The sequence below is a fragment of the Bufo gargarizans genome, chromosome 10, assembly GCF_014858855.1.
Source record: "Bufo gargarizans isolate SCDJY-AF-19 chromosome 10, ASM1485885v1, whole genome shotgun sequence".
Classification (NCBI taxonomy): domain Eukaryota; kingdom Metazoa; phylum Chordata; class Amphibia; order Anura; family Bufonidae; genus Bufo; species Bufo gargarizans.
Genome location: NC_058089.1, coordinates 23,229,389 through 23,248,781, shown reverse-complemented (window position 1 = coordinate 23,248,781; position 19,393 = coordinate 23,229,389). Strand labels below are relative to the sequence as shown.

At 46.3% G+C, this 19,393-nt stretch overlaps 3 protein-coding genes across 7 annotated transcripts in view; 2 read left to right on the top strand and 1 right to left on the bottom strand.

Annotated features, from left to right (window-relative positions):
- The window catches only part of MYRF (myelin regulatory factor), a 143,186-nt gene extending 140,145 nt beyond the window's left edge, over window positions 1-3,041 (top strand). For all 5 annotated transcript variants that reach the window (XM_044270622.1, XM_044270623.1, XM_044270621.1 and 2 more), the window contains one exon: window positions 1,654-3,041. In XM_044270622.1, the coding sequence (XP_044126557.1) occupies window positions 1,654-1,737 (84 nt within the window). In that variant the 3' untranslated portion in view covers window positions 1,738-3,041. The remainder of the gene's footprint in view (window positions 1-1,653) is intronic.
- On the bottom strand, window positions 2,908-13,925 carry TMEM258 (transmembrane protein 258). Its single transcript, XM_044270626.1, has 4 exons — window positions 13,799-13,925; window positions 8,472-8,581; window positions 7,464-7,598; window positions 2,908-3,088 (listed from the first exon to the last, which is right to left on the bottom strand). The coding sequence occupies exons 1-3, from the start codon at window positions 13,799-13,801 to the stop codon at window positions 7,472-7,474; spliced, it is 240 nt and encodes a 79-aa protein (XP_044126561.1). The 5' UTR covers window positions 13,802-13,925; the 3' UTR covers window positions 2,908-3,088; window positions 7,464-7,471.
- Window positions 13,926-14,026: 101 nt separating this feature from the next.
- On the top strand, window positions 14,027-18,560 carry FEN1 (flap structure-specific endonuclease 1). The gene is made up of 2 exons (XM_044270185.1): window positions 14,027-14,153; window positions 17,258-18,560. The coding sequence occupies exon 2, from the start codon at window positions 17,298-17,300 to the stop codon at window positions 18,444-18,446; it is 1,149 nt and encodes a 382-aa protein (XP_044126120.1). The 5' UTR covers window positions 14,027-14,153; window positions 17,258-17,297; the 3' UTR covers window positions 18,447-18,560.
- Window positions 18,561-19,393: the final 833 nt, after the last annotated feature.

Below are 19,393 nucleotides of genomic sequence, written 5' to 3'. Positions count from 1 at the left end.
TCAGACCTAAGCGTACTTGAACGTACGCTCTGTATGCGCGATTGTACGGGCGTTTGCAATCGCACATACAGAGACATGTGAACGCCCATTGTCGCGCGTTCCCGCTGAAGTCTATGTACGGGAACACGCGACAAGACGCCCCAAAGAAGCTCATGTACTTCTTGGGGCGTCGGGCGTTTTACAGCGCGATCGTACGCACTGTAAAACGCTCAGGTGACAAGCATTCCCATAGGGAATCATTGGTTCTTGCCTGTTGAGCGTTTTACAGCGCGGAAAACGCTCAGGTCTGAACCCAGCCTTAGAGTCCATTCACACGTCTGTATGTGTTTTGCGGATCCGCAAAACACGGACACCGGCGATGTGCGGATCTCATAGAAAATGCCTTTTCTTGTCCGCAATTGTGGACAAGAATAGGACGTGTTCTATTTTTTTGCGGAACAGAAGTGCGGATCTGCAAATGCAGATGCGGACAGCACATTCCAGCCCCATTGAAAATGAATGGGTCCACACCTGTTCAGAAAAATTGCAGAACAGATGCGGACGCGTGAATGGACCCTTAGAGCAAGACCTCAATTTCAGATTAGTGGGGGTCCAACTCCCAGCACCTCCACCCATTAGCTGTTTACATGGGCAGCCGTGAATGGGAACAGTTCTGCAGAACCAGTTCCTCCCACTCACTACCCAGCGCAGGGATCTGTGCTGTTCCAGAGCACGGCAACCCATTCAGCTGCTAGGTGGGGGTGTAAGGAGTTTGATTTCCACTGATCTGAAATTACCTAGGGCGGGGATGGCCAACCTGCGGCTCTCCAGCTGTTGTAAAACTACAACTCCCACCATGCCCTGGTGTTAGGCAGTCTGGGAGTTGTAGTTTTGCAACAGCTGGAGAGCCTCAGGTTGGCCATCCCTGACCCTTATAAGGATAGGTTATCATTATTACAGTCCTGGAAAACCCCTTTAATGTCTGTGATGACTGATACAGATATATTAAAGGGCAAGACAGACCTCCTCGAGTGGCTGACCCACGGAGATCATACTTACCTGGTCACCTCTGCTTGTTTTGATGTCTGGCGCCTTTCCTCTCCCTGCCACTCTGGGGAAAAAAAACATCCTCACGTTACAACTGGTAACGTGTTGATTTCGGCGCGGCAGTGAGAGGAAGAGGCAGGCCGGGAGCATCATATACTGAGCCCCACTCTGGGAGGTATGTCTTACTCTTTGATAACCCCTTTGAGACATTTATCAATGCAGAACGTTGTACCTAAAAACTACATGCTGTGTTAAAGAGATTGTCTCACGAGGACAACAACCCTTGTCCATATGCCCCGTTAGGGCATTTGGACATCAGAGAGAGGGGTCCCCAGCTCAGGGCCCCCAGTCTATTAGTCATCTGTTCTGTTCAGGCAGACCTGAGCCTTCCAGGTATTACATTGCTCTTAATAGCTTCCATTTAGTACCACATAATAATTGGAAGAGCCCTTCATGTAGTATAATGGGGTTAAGGGCTTCTGAAAGCATCAAGAACATTGATGATGGTTAATAGAAGAACTCCCCTCACCCCAGCCCCTGCAGATTGTATTTAATGGCTGTTGAAGAATTCTTTCAAGACGTGTGTCTGCAGATCACTCCTTGACTGATCGTCTCTTTCTCTCCTAGGGTGCGTCAGGCTGTTATGACATTGCTGTGGATTCTTCCGAAGTTACAGACTATTATTTCCATTTTTACCGACTCTGCAATTGATACTCATCGATCAGCTGGAAAACCCCAATTCCTCCCCCCCCCCTTTGATCCAGACACAGTTTGTGTGTCCTCCCTTGCCCCCCCCCCATCCTCTCCCCAGACTGCAGGCAGCCACGGGGTAATCCCACCCGTCACTGGATGTGCAACACTGGATCCTATTGGGACCAACTGGAAATCAGAAGACATTCACACTGGAGACACAGGGAATTATCCCCAAGCAAGAAACATGGGATTTCTCTCATGGATGAAGATGGTGCAGATTCTTCTCCATCCTAACGATTTTCTGTATCTTTAATGTTATCATTCTGTTACAACCCTTCCACCTTTTCTTGACCATCCCAATGCTGAAGCAGAGTTGCCGGGATGGCGTCATCAGTCCTGCAGTCCTCGGTGTCGGAGAATTCTGAACTGTTAGAAGCCGCCACGGAGCCGAGGGCTGCAGAAGCCACTGCAAAGTTACTGAATACTGGAACAGGTTTTGTGTTTTATTGTATTTTATGTGAAGCTTTTTTTTTTTTTTTTTCCTCGTTTGTGTTTTTGTATTTAATTCCCTAACCACAGAAGTGCACTTAATCTGAACATGGCATTTGAGGACCAAAATCTTGCCCTTTAAAAAGGGGCAACCAAGAACGCCTGAGGGTGAGGCAGCACACCAAAGACTTTATGAGCACCCAGCGTGTGTATGCTCTCCAAAGAGATGGATCCGTGACTTTTAAATAAAAATAAAAAAAAGGACCTGGAAACTGGACACCCCCCTTAAACCCAAAAAGGAAAGAAAAAAATATGTTTTCTGCTCTTAATATTAAAATCCTGTAAATACTTTTTTTCCCCCCCTTACAAAAATTAAGAAACTAATCACATGGTAGCATTTTAACCCTTTCATTACACAGCGACGTACCCACTGAAAGTACTGGAAGGGGTAAAATGGGATCTCTTTGCCTATGAGCTCAAAGCATTTTTAATAATATTTTTTTTAATGTCTGATTTGTATTTATATGTCTCTTCCTATGACAGCACGGTTCTCCCCACTCCTCTGCCCTATTCTAGGGGTCTAAAAAAAAAAAAAAAATCTCCTGTCTACGTATAAATGCCACAATATAAATATATGGATAATGCTTTGTACTCTGACTGGTGTTGTGTGACTGTAGAAATTAGAGGCGGATGCGTTTATATGTAATAATAAAGTGTTTTATTGTAACTGGTGAGCGCGTCACCATGAGAAGACAAAATCTCCACTGCAGAAATGACAGTGCAACGACTGGGCGGACGCCGCCACCCACGGCCAGTACTGGTCCCAAGACATAGCGATGGAAAAATAAAAAAAGGGAACAAACATCTATTCCTCCAGAACCTGCAGGAAAAAAAAAGTAGAATTTTGAGTTCGGGCGGTACTGGTTTAGAACCCATCTATTGGCCAGAATGGGGAGCGAGGGGAAAGAGGACCACCCTGCATATCTTTTAGGCTACTTTCACACGTGTTTTGTGCGGATCCGTCATGGATCTGCACAGACTGATCCGTTCAGATAATACAACCGCATGCATCCATTCAGAACGGATCAGTTTGTATTATCTTCAACATAGCCAAGATGAACACCATTGAAAGTCAATGGAGGACGGATCCGTTTTCTATTGTGCCAGATTGTGTCAGTTAAAACTGATCCGTCCTCCATTGACTTACATTGTGTGTCAGAACGTTTGGCTCAGTTTCGTCAGACGGTCACTAAAACGCTGCAACCAGCATTTTGGTGTTTTCCTCTAAAGCAGAATGGAGACAGAACGGGGGCAAACTGATGCATTCTGAGCGGATCCTTTTCCATTCAGAATGCATTAAGGGCAAAATTGATCCGTTTTGGAACGCTTGCGAGATCCCTGAACGGATCTCACAAACGGAAACCAAAACCTTAAACGGTACACAATCAGATTGGGTCACTGTCACTAGTGGGGTACCTCAGGGGTCAGTATAAGGCCCTATTCTCTTCAATATATTAATGATCTTGTAGAAGGCTTGCACAGTAAAATATCAATTTTTGTAGATGATACTAAATTGTGTATTAACACGGAAGAGGACAGTATACAGCTAAAAATGGATCTGGATAGATTGGAGGCTTGGGTAGAGAAGTGGCAGATGAGGTTTAACACTGACAAATGTAAAGTTATGCACATGGGAAGGAATAATGCAAGTCACCGGTACATACTAAATGGTAAAACACTGGGTACTGTATACAGTTCTGGGCTCCTGTGAACAAGGCAGACATAGCAGCGCTGGAGAGGGTCCAGAGGAGGGCAACTAAAGTAATAACTGGAATGGGGAGGACTTTATTTCACTTTAGAAATAAGACAACTGAGGGGAGATCTAATTACTATGTATAAATATATCAGGGGTCGGTACAGAGATCTCTCCCATCAGCTATTTATCCCCAGGACTGTGACTGTGACGAGGGGACATCCTCTGCGTCTGGAGGAAAGAAGGTTTGTACACAAACATAGAAGAGGATTATTTACGGTAAGAGCAGTGAGACTATGGAACTCTCTGCCTGAGGAGGTGGTGATGGTGAGTACAATAAAGGAATTCAAGAGGGGCCTGGACGTATTTCTGGAGTGTAATAATATTACAGGCTATAGCTACTAGAGAGGGGTCGTTGATCCAGGGAGTTATTCTGATTGCCTGATTGGAGTCAGGAAGGAATTTTTCTCCCTAAAATAAGGAAAATGGATTCTAGATGGACAGATTACTGTTTTCAGCCTTACAAACTATGTTACTATGTAGGGGACCCTGTGATGAGATTGGCAACATTCTGGTTACTGTTGACCAATGGGTATGTAAGATGGTTATGACACTAATATATCCTTTGTTGATATTCGACACCATTTTCTATATTTCATGATTTCAAGTGCAGATGACCTCCAGTAATGTCAGTTTGCAGTGTTCGCCAGCGAACACATGCGGGCTGCCATCTTTAGTAAGGTTAGACTCACCCGTCCAGCGATGCACAGGTAGGCCCTTACCTGTGCCGGGAGCCGGTCTGAAATCAAATGCGGTCACAGGGAGCAGGCAGTTCCGAGAACAGCCGCCGGGGGCCTTCATCGGGCTGTTCTCAGAACTGCCTGCTCCCGGTGACTGCATTTGATTTCAGACCGGCACAGGTAAGGGCATACCTGTGCATCGCCGGACGGGTGAGTCAAGATGGCAGCCCGCATGTGTGAACTGACCATCACTGATGACTTGCTTAACAAGGAGACATGCCTTTTGAAATATTGCAAGAATATCCACAAAGGCTATATATATTAAGGAGTGCCATATAGTCATCTCACCTACACAATGGTCACAAGTGGCCAGAAAGTGGACAACCCCTTCAATAAGGAACCCTCTGTCCAAAGCAGACAACGCATTTATAAGCAATGCCTCCACTTTTTCGAGGCTTGAATATCATATGCAGTTTTATGAGCCAAATGCGGGATGGAAAACAACTGAGAGAACAAATATCCGTCCATTATTCTTTTCCTGCCTTTAGATCTTCTCCTGGGTTTGTAAAAAAAAACAACTAGGTATGATCCAGTATTACACTAGTTTTCATAAATCCAGTGGTATATACCCAAAAATAGCTTACACATACAAGGGGTTTTCCGGGAGAACAGTGTTGATGGCCTATCGTCAGGATCAGTCTCAGATCGGCAGTGGTCCAACTCCCAGCACAACCACCGATCAGAAGAGGCCGTGGCGCTTCAATGAGTGCCGTGGCCTCCTCACAGCTTACAAAGCATAGCGCCGTACAGAGGCTGTGCTTGGTATTGCAGTTCATGGGACCAATGAACATGACATCACGTTATAGCTTATCGGTGGGAGTGCCATTAATTGGTATTGATGACCTATCCTGAGGATAGGTCATCATTATTGTACTAGCGGGAAAACCTTCAACTAACCTTTTTATGACACGCTCAAGGCACAATCACTTTAGGCAACATTTTCCGGTATGGAGTTCCGTCATAGAGGCTCAATAACGGGGGGAAAAAAATAAAAACCGCTTCTGTTTTGTCCCCATTCATTGTCAATGGGGAGAAAATGTAACTGAACAGAACGGAGTGCTCCAAAATGCATTCCATTCTGTTCTCATACCGGATGACCCACAATGCAAGTCAATGGGGACAGATCCGTTTTCTCTGACACAACCGAAAATGGAACCGTCCCCTATAGACTTTCAATTGAGTTTATGATGGATCCGTCTTGGCAATGTTAAAGATAATACAACCGGATCTGTTCATAATGGATGCAGACGGTTGTAACAGAAGCTTTTTTGCTGAACCCTGCCGGATCCAGAGTAAACGCTAGTGTGAAAGTAGTTTTAGAAAACGTGGGCCGCTCTGTGTGGATTTTAGGCCATGACTAAACCACAGAATACTCTATCTTGCAAAAGTGTTGCAGTTTTTCAGAATGCGATGGGTGCGACCTGTGGGAAATTGGGCAGCAAAATCCACCTGGAATCCAAACAGATTTTGCAAATTTGGGGCAAAACCCTAAAGCACGGGGAAATTTTGAGAAATGACCGTGGGTTAAAGCCACCGCTGATCTGCCACCTCTCCTCCTCTAAGATGATACGAATGCAAGAAAGGAAGGTATTTATTGAATACATTGCTCGGGCAGCTTAACAGTGCAAACACAATGTGCCAGTCGTGGGTGGGTGAAACATTGTGAATGATCGTTACAAGAGGTGAAAAGCTACGGAGAACATTTAAAGGAACAGTAAACCTAGAAATAAATCCTAAAAGTACACAAGGAAGTTGCCCTCACTGTCAGTCAGCAGGGTCCTGGCACAGTCTTGTAGAAATCCTGCAGAGAACATAGGGGTTTGTATCAAGTTTAAAAGTTATCCTCAATCCACAGGACAGGGGGCCAACCCTGATACCCAGAATGGGTGCCCCACTCCCTCTGAATGAAGTGGCTTCATTTATTCTCTATAGGACCACAGGAGACAGCCAAACAGCACAATCCTACGGTTTCCTGCAGATCTGCCCCAACGGCAGAGGCTTAATAGTTTGTCCTACTGCTGACCGGGCACAGGAGGGATGCTGCTGCTCCAGCCAGTTGTTTTAGGGCTGTTTCACACGAGCGGATGCCGTGCGTGACATCCGCTCCGTGAAAGAGTGCCAAGACCCGATGCAGACTACAGAGGCACGGAGCAGTCACATGACTGATAATGCTCCGCGCCTCTCTGAGATAAAGTTGTCACTGTGATTTCGTAGTAAAGAGGTCACAGAGAGGCACGGAGCGTTATCAGTCATGTTACTGCTCCGTGCCTCTGCAGTCCGCATCGGGTCTTGGCACTCTTTCACGGAGCGGATGCCACGCACGGCATCCGCTTGTGTGAAACAGCCCTTACAGCTCGTCTCAGGAGAGGGAGATGGCTATTCACCCAAAGCAAAGAGAAGATTTATCCTCTAAGTTTTAAAAGTAAGACGAGACGGTAACCGGGGCAGAGTGGAATGGAGGAGATGAAGGGGTGACATGCTGGCCCTTCTTTTTCCATTTTCTGTGTTTAATGTTCCTTTGAATGGCCACAATTAGCTGCACTTCTAACGTGAGAGCAACTTAGAGACAGCCTGCTCCACCAATTCGTAATTATGATGTCACCCTACTGAGCAGTGATGTCATCGTTACAAAGGTACAGGCAATTACTACGATTTTATCCAAATGATTAGCAATAATATCAGTGTCACTGTTGTCTACTTACCACCATGGTCACACATAGATCCCGACCCACAAGAGAAGAAACAATACCCCGAAACCCATGAAGAGCGAGGCCACCAACGAAATAAGGAGCTCCTTGTATATATCCCTTGTGTATTTTGTGGATGTCACCTCATAGCTTTAAGGGTGCATTAAGGAAGAACAGAACTGGGCAATCTGTGAATATTATACTGTGCTAATACCATTGGCACTGGATTCCTGAGTCAAGATGATTATGCTGCACTGGAGAGCTATTCCCCCCCCGCGCAAAAAAAATATATAAAAAAAAAATGTAACAACCAAGTACAGATGAGCGAATCGACTCATTATTTATCATGAGATTTTCACCCGGGAGGGGCTGTCCAAGCTGATCATAATTGACAGGAATGGATAAATCTTGCAGCTGAGCCAAGGCTCTGCTTCTGGAGGAGTGACTGCTCATGTGCCACGAACCAGAAGTGTATCAGCGCATGCACAGTCGATGCTATGGTACAGCGGTAGAGGCGCGAGAATATCAGGGCCGGGAGATGTTCAGCCCCGTCAAGTGGGGGAGCTTCGTCCGTAGGGGACACAGCTCCTCGCAGGTGAATAATCCATTATGAAGAATGAATTGATTCACTCATCACTACAACCAAGGGTTCACATCTCTGGGATCCTTTTAGGAGGATTCTCCCAAGAGGTGGAACCCTACATAATGGACGTTTGAGGCATACGAGTGCGTAAAGAGGGGAAAACACACTAAGCACCTAAGAAAAAGAAAAAGTTGTCAACATCTTTCTGAAAGTTTCCAGGTGGCACTGCATAAAAAAAATAACTAAATAAAAAAGGTAAAAGCAAGATGTTTCAATTATATTTCATAGCAATATAACAATACTTCACTCAATGCCGTGTGTATAAAGCCATTTTCCGGCATCTTTCTGGCCCTGAGCCTAGGTGGTTGGCTTCCTTTTCTAATATAAGAACACTGCCCACCATCATGTAGGACCATTTCTGTTACCATTGAAAAGGATACACGAAGAACCAAGCTGTGAAAAACATGCCGATTGCCAGGAGGACAACTGTGAGGTGCGGAAACACAGCCGGATTGACCGGGCTGGTATATCTGCTCATTGCTTCTAGCTCCTGCGGATAAAAAGAAAGGTCACTGAGGAGACCAGAGGGAACACAAACGGTACAAATCATCACAATCATTCCCTGTCCAGTGCTGAAACACCGACAGGGGTCTTACCCGTGTGACCACCCAGTGGGGACGACCTGCAACTGGTAAAATTACGGTTTCAATCGTTCTTCTAGCAAACTTTCCAGTGTGTTTTCATGAGTTCTCCCATTAGGTGTAAGACATTCTTACCATCCTTGTAACGGTGAGGAGGACCTGGCTGCACCCGATTTGTGCCCTCACTACTTTTTGGATTTTTGAGAGCAATGTTTGAACCTGATTTTATATTTTTTTTTAAAGGGGTTATTCAAACTATATAACATAACCCCCAATGCCCGGGCCCCTCATACAGATTATACTTAGGCCACGAGAGGGACGAGCATGCTATTAGCTGCTACGACCAGCGCCCCCGCCGCCAGCCCGACCAAGCTCCCCCGTCACCGGATGCCTTGATCAGCGTGACGGGAGATACAGCGGCGGCGGCTGTGCAGGGAGCAGGACGAGCGCAGGTGCCTGGGAGCAGAGTAAGTATAATCTGTATGGCCTCTTTCACATGGGCATTTTTTTTAACCCCTCCATCCCTATTTTATTAAGCGATCTGTATTAAGAATACTATTATTTCCCCTTATAATCATGTTATAAGGGAAAATAATAAAATCTACACAACACCGAACCCAAACCCGAACTTTTGTGAAGAAGTCTGGGTACCAAACATGCCGATTTTTCTCACGTGCGTGCAAAACGCATTAAAACGCTTGAATATAATCTAAAATATATATATTCCATTATTTCTGGTGTTAAGGGGGTTGTCTGGTTTTGTGATATTGATAATCTATCCACAGCACAGGTCATCAATATCAGATTGGCGGGAGGTCTGACCCTTGGCACCCCACCGATCACCTGTTTGAAGGGGCCACGGCATTCATGTGGGCGCTGCAGCCTTTTCAATGTTTACCTGTACCCCGTCTACATTGTAGTGGTGGTGCAGGATAATCACAGCTTCTTCTTCCATTCGCTTGTAGACAGCGTGCAGGTAGACATTAAGGAGAACGTAGCTCTCTCTCTAGCGTCGAAATCTCTTCCTGAGAATAGTTCATCAATTGAGGGGCTCAGTGGAAGGCAAGTGGTGCTTCACAGAAAGGGATAGGGGCTAGGATGCACTTTTTTCTGCAATTCTGCCAACCAATAATTGGTATAGCCTATTCTTGGACCAGGACCACATCTGTCCTCCAGCCGGAGCCCCTGTGATAAATCTGGTTCAAGTCTAGAAAGCCAGTCTAAGCGTACACCATCTATAGTAGGGATGCTCAACCTGCGGCCTCCAGCCGTTGCAAAACTACAACTCCCAGCATGCCTTAATAACTGTAGGCTGTCCAGGCATGCTGGGAGTTGTAGTTTTGCAACAGCTGAAGGGCCGTAGGTTGGGCATTCCTGATCTATAGGATTAGTAAATCTGTCCCATTATCTTTTTAATTCTGAGAATTGCAATTGATCCAAACACAGGCCTCAGAAATGAGGAGAACGTGATGGAGAGTGAGATCTTCTGAGGTGCCAAAAACAAAAAGAAACAACTAACCAAAGACTTCATTTTGGATACTACACCCCTCAAAAAATTCATCATGGGGTGTAGCGAACATTTTCACCCCACAGGCGTTTCATAGAATTTATTGGGCGTGAAAATGAAAAACTACATTTCTTCCAGTAGTACATTGTTTTTGCTCTAAATGTTTCATCTTCATAAGAGGCACAAGGAGAAAAGGCACCACATACTTTGTACAGCAATACCCCATACGTGGTGATGAAGTGCTGTTTGGGCAAATAGCAGGGCTCAGAAGGGAAGGAGCGCCAATTTACTTTTGAGGTATAGATTTTGCTGGAATGGTTTTTGGATTCTATGTCACATTTGAAATGCCCCTGCTGAGCCAGAACAGTCTAAACCAGTCATGTCCAAACTGCGGCCCTCCAGCTGTTGCAAAACTACAACTCCCAGCATGCCTGGGTAGCTTACAGCTATTAGGGCATGCTGGGAGTTGTAGTTTTGCAACAGCTGGAGGGCCGCAGTTTGGACATGCCTGGTCTAAACAGCCGAGAAATAACCCAATTCTGGAAACCACATCCCAAGGAATTCATCTAGGGGAGTGGTGATGGTTTTTACCCCGCAGGTGTTTTTCGTACACTTTAACACTGAACCATAAAAAATTTAATTTTTTCCTCTGCTTTTAAAGAGGTTTTCTTAGGCTTAAATACTGATGACCGATCCTTTGAATAGGTCAACAGTATCTTATCAGTGGGAGTCCGACCCCTTGTACCCCCACCAATCAGCTGTTTGAGAAGGCAGTGACGATCCTGTGAGCTCTGCCGCCTTCTCCAGCTTTTCCTAGGCCCGTGACGCGACGTTCTTCATTCACGTGGCCTAGGCGATACCAAGCACAGCCGCTATGCAATGTACCGCTCAGTGCTTGGTGAGCAGAGAGAAGGCAGAGGATAGGTCAACAGTAAAACTATTTCAGGAAACCCTTTTAATCTAAAATGTTTCCTTTTTACAAGGAAAATTTTAGAAAAAAAGAGCCCTAGAATGTGCGACATACTTTCTCCTAAAGTACAGGAATACCCCATACATGGTCATAAACAGCCGGGCTGGGGCTTGGAAGGCAAGAAGAGCCACTTGGATTTTGGAACACAGTTTTTTCGTTTCTTTAAGAGCCATAAATGTTTTATTTATTTTTTGTCAACTGAGCTGTAGCTCTCACTTGTTCGGTTACAAGTTTTAAAGCGGTTTTCCACTTTAAAAATCAACTACTGAAGATATTCAATGAAGTCTTGCGCGACTTCGCGAATAACTGACTTCAGCTCATCGAAGCCCATACATTCTAATACTGTACGGAGATGGATCGCCGTTCAGTATTAATCCAAAGTTTCAAACAAATCGACTTTGGTTGTAGCATCAGAAGCTCGCTTCACTTATCACTAGAGGGCACTCACATGTAGAGAGCGTTCTGGACGATCATGCACGCCAAAATCGTTGCCTAAAGCTACTGTCACACTTCCGGCAGAGTTATCTGGCAATCTGCATGAAAACGGACAGCATTTGTAGACGGATCCGTTTCTGTTTTTTTTCCCACATATTTACCAGTCTGCACATGCACCGACCGGACGGAAGGATCCGGCATTGTGGTATTTTTAATGCCGGATCCGGCACTAATACATTTAAATGTAAATGAATGCCGGATCCGGCATTCTGTCAACTGATCCGAAATTTTGGACGGAGATAATACTGCAGCATGCGGCAGTATTTCCTCCGTCCGAAACGCCGTTCAGTGACTGAATTGAAGACATCCTGTACGGATTTCTCTCCATGATGCATTAGGATAAAACTGATCAGTTCTTTTCCGGTACAGAGCCCCTAGGATGGAACTCAATGCCGGAAAAGAAAAACGCTAGTGTCAAAGTACCCTAAGGCTGGGTACTAATCATGCGGTTGTGCTGTAGATCCTTGTGTTAGAGGAGCCACTGTGCAGTGAATAAGGCTCCATTCACACATCCGCAAATGGGTCCACATCCGTTCCGCAATTTTGCAGAACAATTGCGGACCCATTCATTCTCTATGGGGACAGAAAAGACACTGTGTGCTGTCCGGGCCGCGGCTCCACAAAACATAGAACATGTCCTATTCTTGTCCGCAATAGGCAGTTCTATGGGGGTGCCGGCCGGGTGTATTGTGGATCCGCAATACACTACGGACATGTGAATGGACCCTAAGCTGAATAAAGACCAGTTCCTCTGCCCTCAGGATCCAGGAGGTCGGACCTCCAGCAATCATCATGTTAGGACTAATCTGGCTGCTGGCATTCTCCTTGGTTAGCCTTTAGGCCTCTTTCACCAGCGATATGGAATGAGTCAGGGTCAGAAAAAAAAAAAAAAAAGTTTTTCATGCAAGTTGAATCAGTTTTGTCTGGAACTGCATTAAGTGCTTCAGTTTTTTCGTCCAGATCTCATCCGTTTTTCACGTGCAGGAATAAAAGCTGAACAACACTACTCAGCATCTCCAAGCAACCTTCTGCGAAAACCGTATTGCATCCAGATGTCATCCGTGCGCTTCAGTTTTTTTTTTTTTTTTCAATGGCTTGAGAGCACCAGTCCCATGTGAAAAACGGATGAAGATAGAACATGCTGCGATTTTATTTCCTTGAGTGGCTGGATGGTCAGCGAAAGACAGTGACTGTGTGCCTATACCCATGGAAATGAAGGGGGTCAGAGTGAAGCCAGGATGCTGACCTTTCGCCAAACGGAACGCATCCGGATGCAAAACTCACTTGTGTGAAATTAGCTTTAGGCGATCATATTTTGTTCCAGTGCACTAATCACATTTTTTTTTTTGCGGATAGCACACAGGCCCATTCATTTCTATGGGTCTGCAAAAAAAAAACAGACAGAACACAGATGTCATCCATGTGTTGTCCGCATCCGTAAATGATAGAATAGGGCATGTTCTATCCGTTTTACAGACAAGAATAGCACTTTCTAGTAATGCAGACTGGAGACCGCCATAAGGATGTGGCTCATTCACAGCAGTATCCGCGGTCTGCAAACCGCAGTCCCCGTCACTAGAAAGGACCATCCTTGTCTGCATAACGGACCAGAACTGGACATGATCTATAAATTCCGGGACAGCAAATGGATGGCATAGCTGCGCGCTGCCCGTTTTTTCGGCAGATCCATAGAAATGAACGGGTCCGTGTGCAATCCGCAAAAAATGCTGATGCAAAATACGGTTCTGTGCAAGTGAAGCCTGAGGGGAGCAGTACTGGGCAATGAACGATCCTCACACAGCTGGATCTTGTTACAATGGATCAGTTTAGGCAGTCTGTGTTCTGTCTGCACTGACACACTGTAACAAACCGCGGCTGCGTGAGCAGAACTAGATCTAAAAACAATTAGTTATGTAAATAAAGGACGATTCCATTCACTGACTGCAAGCAGAGTACATGATAAAACGACACAACCCTTCAGTGTACAAGGATTAGGCAGGTCCCATACATTAGGAGGGTCGGAACTCCTGACGGATACAAGACGTAGCAGCCCGAGTACAGACACCCGGACAGCACTGTGTCCCCGCCGCCGCCACCTCACATGCAGTAACTCCCGGCAGACCGACACTGCTGCCGTTAGAGGCACATTCTCACCATTGCTTCGGTGACAGCGCTCCCGGTTCCGCCACGTCTCTCAGAGTCCAAACGGGGTCAGAGGGCACAGCAGGGAACGCTGGGAGCGGAAACACGTCAGCACAAGAACACGTGGTACCATGAACCAATCGCGCTGGCCCCTGCCGCGAGCCGCCAAACACTGAGCGGCGTGTACTGTCAGCTTGCCAACCACATTATGTCACCCACAAGTGTGGGCGTTCCACTAACCAATTAGAACGCGGCATTGCTCGGGTCCACCAATCAGAGCGCTCGTCACCCCCAAGTGCTGGTGGGCGAGCGTCAGAACGGCGGGAATTTGATGTCACAGTAACCCGCGAAAACCTGGAGGAGGCCGGTAAGTGCGAGCGCAGCTGTGAGGGGAATAATGGCTGGCTGGTACCTCACGGCTCGTCTTCATGGTTAATAGGTTGTGTATTGATGAGCCCTGGCGGTGGCTGAGCCGAGTGAGGCCTCAGGGAGCCCACATTACCTGCCACCATGGAGTCTCATGTCTGGCCTGCTTGTAGCCAGTGGGTGACCGCCGCCTACAATCAGTTGTTTGAGGCCTTCATTGGTAGGAACCACAGAACTCTGCTACATCTGACACATGACAAACCCATGTTATAAAATGCAGGCTGCTTCTCCCAGAGGATGACCTAGTGCGGCACACGGCAGGTTTCCTACCAGACTGGATGGAATTTATGATGGCGGCTCAGGTCAGTTCCATTTCCAGCATAGGGATAGGCCGCATTTGAATATCCATATTTTTATTATTATTTATTATTAAAGTGCCATTCATTCCATAGCGCTGTACATGTGATAAGGGGTATACATATATAATACAGACAATAGCACTAAGCATAGACAAGATGAGTTACAAACTGGTACATAAGGAGAGAGGGCCCTGCCCGTGAGGGCTTACAATCTACACGGTATGGGAGAAGGACACAGTAGGTGCGGGTGCTCTTGGTCATGGCGGTATAGAGGCAGCAGGGTCACTGGTTGTAGGCTTGTCTGAAGAGGTGGGTTTTCAGGTTTCTTTTGAAGGATACCACTGTAGGTGAGAGTCTGATATGTTGGGGTAGCGAGTTCCAGAGTGTGGGGGATGCGCGGGAGAAATCTTGGAGGCGATTGTGGGAAGAGGCGATAAGAGGAGAGAAGGGGGTCCTGTGAGGATCGGAGATTGCGTGTGGGGGTGTATCGGAAAAAGTAGCTCCGAGATGTAGGGGGGGGGGGGGGGGACAGGTTGTGTACGGCCTTGTATGTATTTGTTAGTACTTTGAAGTAAATTTGTTGGGCAATGGGGAGCCAGTGAAGGGATTGGCAGAGGGGAGAGGCAGAGGAGTAATAAGGTGAGAGGTGGATTAGTCGGGCAGCAGAGTTGAGGATAGATTGGAGGGGTGCAAGATGGAAGGCCACAGAGGAGAGTGTTGCAGTAGTCTAGGCGGGAGATGATGAGGGCATGTACAAGCATTTTTGCAGATTCAAAGTTAAAGGGGTTGTCCGAGATCAAGATTTTTTTTTAAACCAGTTAAATCACTATTAATAGCAGTTTGAAGGTCCCCCCCAGATATTTTTAGGTATTTTTACACTTCAGCAGGGCTCCTACAGCCCCCCACTGATTGTTTACCTTTCTGTTTATGTGTGCGGTAACTTCCTGCCTCAATGCTTTCTGGGTGCCATCGCAGCTAAACGCCTCCTTCCTTACTAAGAATGCGCCCTGTTCGGCGGGGGGGGGGGGGGGGGGGGGCGTGGCTTAACGATGCTATGGGCGTGGCTTCACGGTGTGAGGGGCGTGGCTTGGCGCTTCTGTTGCCGCATAGTTACTGCCCCTCCATGCGCTTGGAATAATTAGAGGCTGACTGTGACGTCACCGGGCTCCTTGTGAAGCGGAAGGAGAGGCTTTGCTATGCAGAAAGGGACCCGGTGCGTCACTGACTGTGAGAGAAACTGCACTTCCGGCTGAAAATTTGAGAAGTAAAAAAGGGCCATCAGAAATGTCTGGTAAGGGAAGGACAGGCATGAATGTAATATTTAGGGGACCATTGTACATGTAGACCCAGGTCCCCAATCCCGGACAACCCCTTTAAGGAAAGCACGGATGCGGGAGATGTTTTTGAGTTGGAAGCGGCAGGTGGTGGAAAGGGCTTGGATGTGCGCTCGGAAGGAAAGGGCAGAATCTAAGGTCACTCCAAGGCAGGGGGCTTTGTTGACTGGGGAGAGTGTGCAGCCATTGATCATGATAGATAGGTCTGAAGGGGGTTGAACAAGATGGGGGAAAGATTATTAATTCTGTCTTATCCATGTTAAGTTTAAGAAAGCGAGAGGCGAAGAAGGACAATATAGAAGATAGGCATTGTGGGATTCTTGATAGTAAGGTGGTGATGTCTGGACCAGAGAGGTAGATTTGTGTGTCGTCAGCGTAGGAGCGATACTGAAAGCCATGGGACTCTATAAGCTGTCCCGGGCCAAAAGTGTAGATAGAAAAGAGCAGGGGTCCTAGGACAGAGCCTTGCGGGACACCAACAGAGATGGAATGAGACGCGGAGGTGGTGCGAGAGTGGGAGACGCTAAACGTCCGGTCGGTGAGGTATGATGTGATCCAGGAGAGGGCCAGGTCAGTGATGCCAAGAGATGAGTTTGCAACAGAAGGGAGTGGTTAACAGTGTCGAAGGCAGAGGACAGGTCAAGGAGAAGGAGGACAGAATAATGTTTCTTGGTTTTGGCTGTCAGTAGGTCATTGGTGACTTTGGTAAGGGCAGTCTCGGTTGAGTGGTGGGGTCGGAAGCCAGATTGTAGGCGGTCAAAGAGGTAGCAGGAGGAGAGGTGGGAGGACAGTTCTGAATGGACATGTTGTTCAAGTAGCTTTGGTCAACAACTGTGTCAGAAGACTCCACATCTCCCTTCAATAAGCACTTACTGGCTATACAGACACGTGGCAGGTCCCTGCAGAAATCCATGAGATTGCTGAAGAAACAGCCTAGTTGTGAGGAACGGGTAACCCCCTAGAATATGGGTTTATTTCAGTATTAAAATGCAACAGAGACTATACAAGTGTGGTGTCGTAAATCGAATGACCTGGCGATTGAAGGCAACAGGTCTATCTTACCGCATAGGAAACACTGTAAAAAACAAAACACAAAACTGGCAGAATTGTGTTTTGTTTGTTTGTTTTTTTTCCAATTCCACACCATTTGGAATTTTATTTCCAGCTCCTCACTACATCCTAAGCAATATAAAATAGTGCCATTAGGTCCTGCAACAAAGCCTTTCTATAACTGCTCGGGAGTAGGTGGGGGTCGAGGTGACTACCAGAGACCCTATTCTACATTAATTTGGAACCTTTTATGATTTATATGCATAATAAATAAAAAAGTAATATAGTGAATAATAATTGCATGTGATGTGTACTGCTATGTACTCCACCGTTGTATTACTATATTTATGTCTGTTTTTCAGATTGACGTTTTACTGACTTTCACTTCTTCACTTCTCTGCAATGGGAATTCAAGGCCTGGCTAAACTGATCGCCGATGTGGCTCCCGGAGCCATAAAAGAGAACGACATAAAGAGTTACTTTGGACGTAAAGTGGCGGTGGACGCGTCTATGTGCATCTACCAGTTTCTTATAGCCGTGCGGCAGGATGGTAACATGCTTCAGAACGAGGAAGGTGAAACCACCAGTCACTTAATGGGTATGTTCTATCGCACTATACGTATGGTGGAGCACGGCATCAAGCCCGTTTACGTATTTGATGGGAAGCCACCGCATCTGAAGTCGGGTGAGCTGGCCAAGCGGAGTGAAAGGAGGGCAGAAGCCGAGAAACAGCTGGAGGCCGCCCAAGAAGCAGGTGAAGTGGAGAACATTGAGAAATTCAATAAGAGGCTTGTGAAGGTGACAAAGCAACACAATGACGAGTGCAAAAAACTGCTTTCGTTAATGGGAATCCCCTACGTAGATGCGCCTTGTGAGGCCGAGGCCACGTGTGCTGCTTTGGTGAAAGCTGGAAAAGTGTACGCTGCAGCCACTGAAGATATGGATGCCTTGACTTTTGGTACTCCTCTGCTTCTGCGTCACCTCACCACTAGTGAGGCCAAAAAGCTGCCGATCCAAGAGTTTCATCTGAACCGGATTCTGGAGGATGTAGGTATGACACAAGACCAGTTTATTGACCTCTGTATACTGCTGGGCAGTGACTACTGTGAGACCATTCGTGGTATTGGTCCAAAAAGGGCTATCGATCTCATCCGGCAGCATAAAAGTATAGAGGAGATGATGGATAACATTGACCTAAAGAAATACCCTGTGCCTGAAAATTGGCTGCACAAAGAGGCTCGCCAGCTCTTCTTAGAGCCTGAGGTGGTTGATGTAAATGGTGTGGAGCTGAAGTGGACCGATCCAGAGGAGGATGCTCTGGTGGCCTTTATGTGTGGAGAAAAGCAGTTTAGTGAAGACCGTATACGCAATGGAGCCAAGAAGCTGACTAAGAACCGTCATGGCAGTACACAGGGCCGACTAGATGACTTCTTTAAGGTGACTGGATCCATCAGTTCAACTAAAAGGAAGGAAAATGACGCTAAAGGATCTGCCAAGAAAAAGGCAAAAACTGCAAGCACTCCATCTAGGAAGTTTAAGAAGGGCAAGTGATGAGCGCATGTGGACTGATTACAGAGAGGAGAGGGACCGTTTCTTAAGTAGTAATGTGTGTGTAAATGCCTTTGTATGTTCTGTTCATAAAAATAAAGAGAAAAATATGTATGAGGTTTTTAGCATTTCTGATGGCACCAGTCAGTTTTAGAGGCTGTCCCATGAAAATATTGTCCTCCTGAACCTGAATACTTTTGTAAGTGCGTTTAAATAAACATTTAGCATAGCCACTGAGTTATTCAATATCATCTATCTGTATAGCGCCACCTGCTGTTTGCTCTTCTGATTTCTCTGTCCATCTCACTGAGACGGACGCACATGCTAAGCTCCATCCTTCGGCTGCAGCAGACAGAACATGCCCCTGAGAAAGGGAACACTCCCTGAGTCGGCAGCTTGATATAAATCTAGTAGAGCAATGTATAGGGAGATCTCTGGATCCATGTGAGGTACAGGGCTGGTTCCGGCTTTGTTAGGAGATTGTCATGTACTGTGTAATGTCTGATTTTCATTTTTTACATTAATAATGGGATAACCCTCAAGAATATTTTGTTCCCGGTTTGCTTCTTTTTTCCGGTCTGCGCATGCATGCGTATTTTGAGTGCAGGATCTGGCACTAATACATTCCTATGGAGAAAAAAAAATCCGGCATTCAGGCAAGTCTTCCGTTTTTTGGGCGGGGATAAAACCGTAGCATGCTGCGGTATTATCTGCGTCCTGAACAGTCAAAAAGACGGATTTCTCTCCATTCAGAATGCATGGGGATAAAACTGACCCCTGAGACGGAACTGAGTGTGCCAGAAAAAAAAAAGCTAGTGTGAAAGTACCTTAAGCCCTGTACATGTGTTAACACACTGCAGCAATGGTTCAGCCTCCGTTTATTAACGAGTACCACCAGTAATCCACATAAAGACCTTAAGGGTATGCTCTCCCAGTGTGTACATTTAAAT

Bases quoted from the DNA above. Each gene is read 5' to 3' on its own strand.
- TMEM258 (XM_044270626.1), bottom strand. The intron at 7,599-8,471 runs GTATCCTTTTCA...GCACCCTTAAAG, and splicing joins TTCACAGCTTGGTTCTTCGT to CTATGAGGTGACATCCACAA.
- FEN1 (XM_044270185.1), top strand. From the start codon at position 17,298: ATGGGAATTCAAGGCCTGGCTAAACTGATCGCCGATGTGGCTCCCGGA.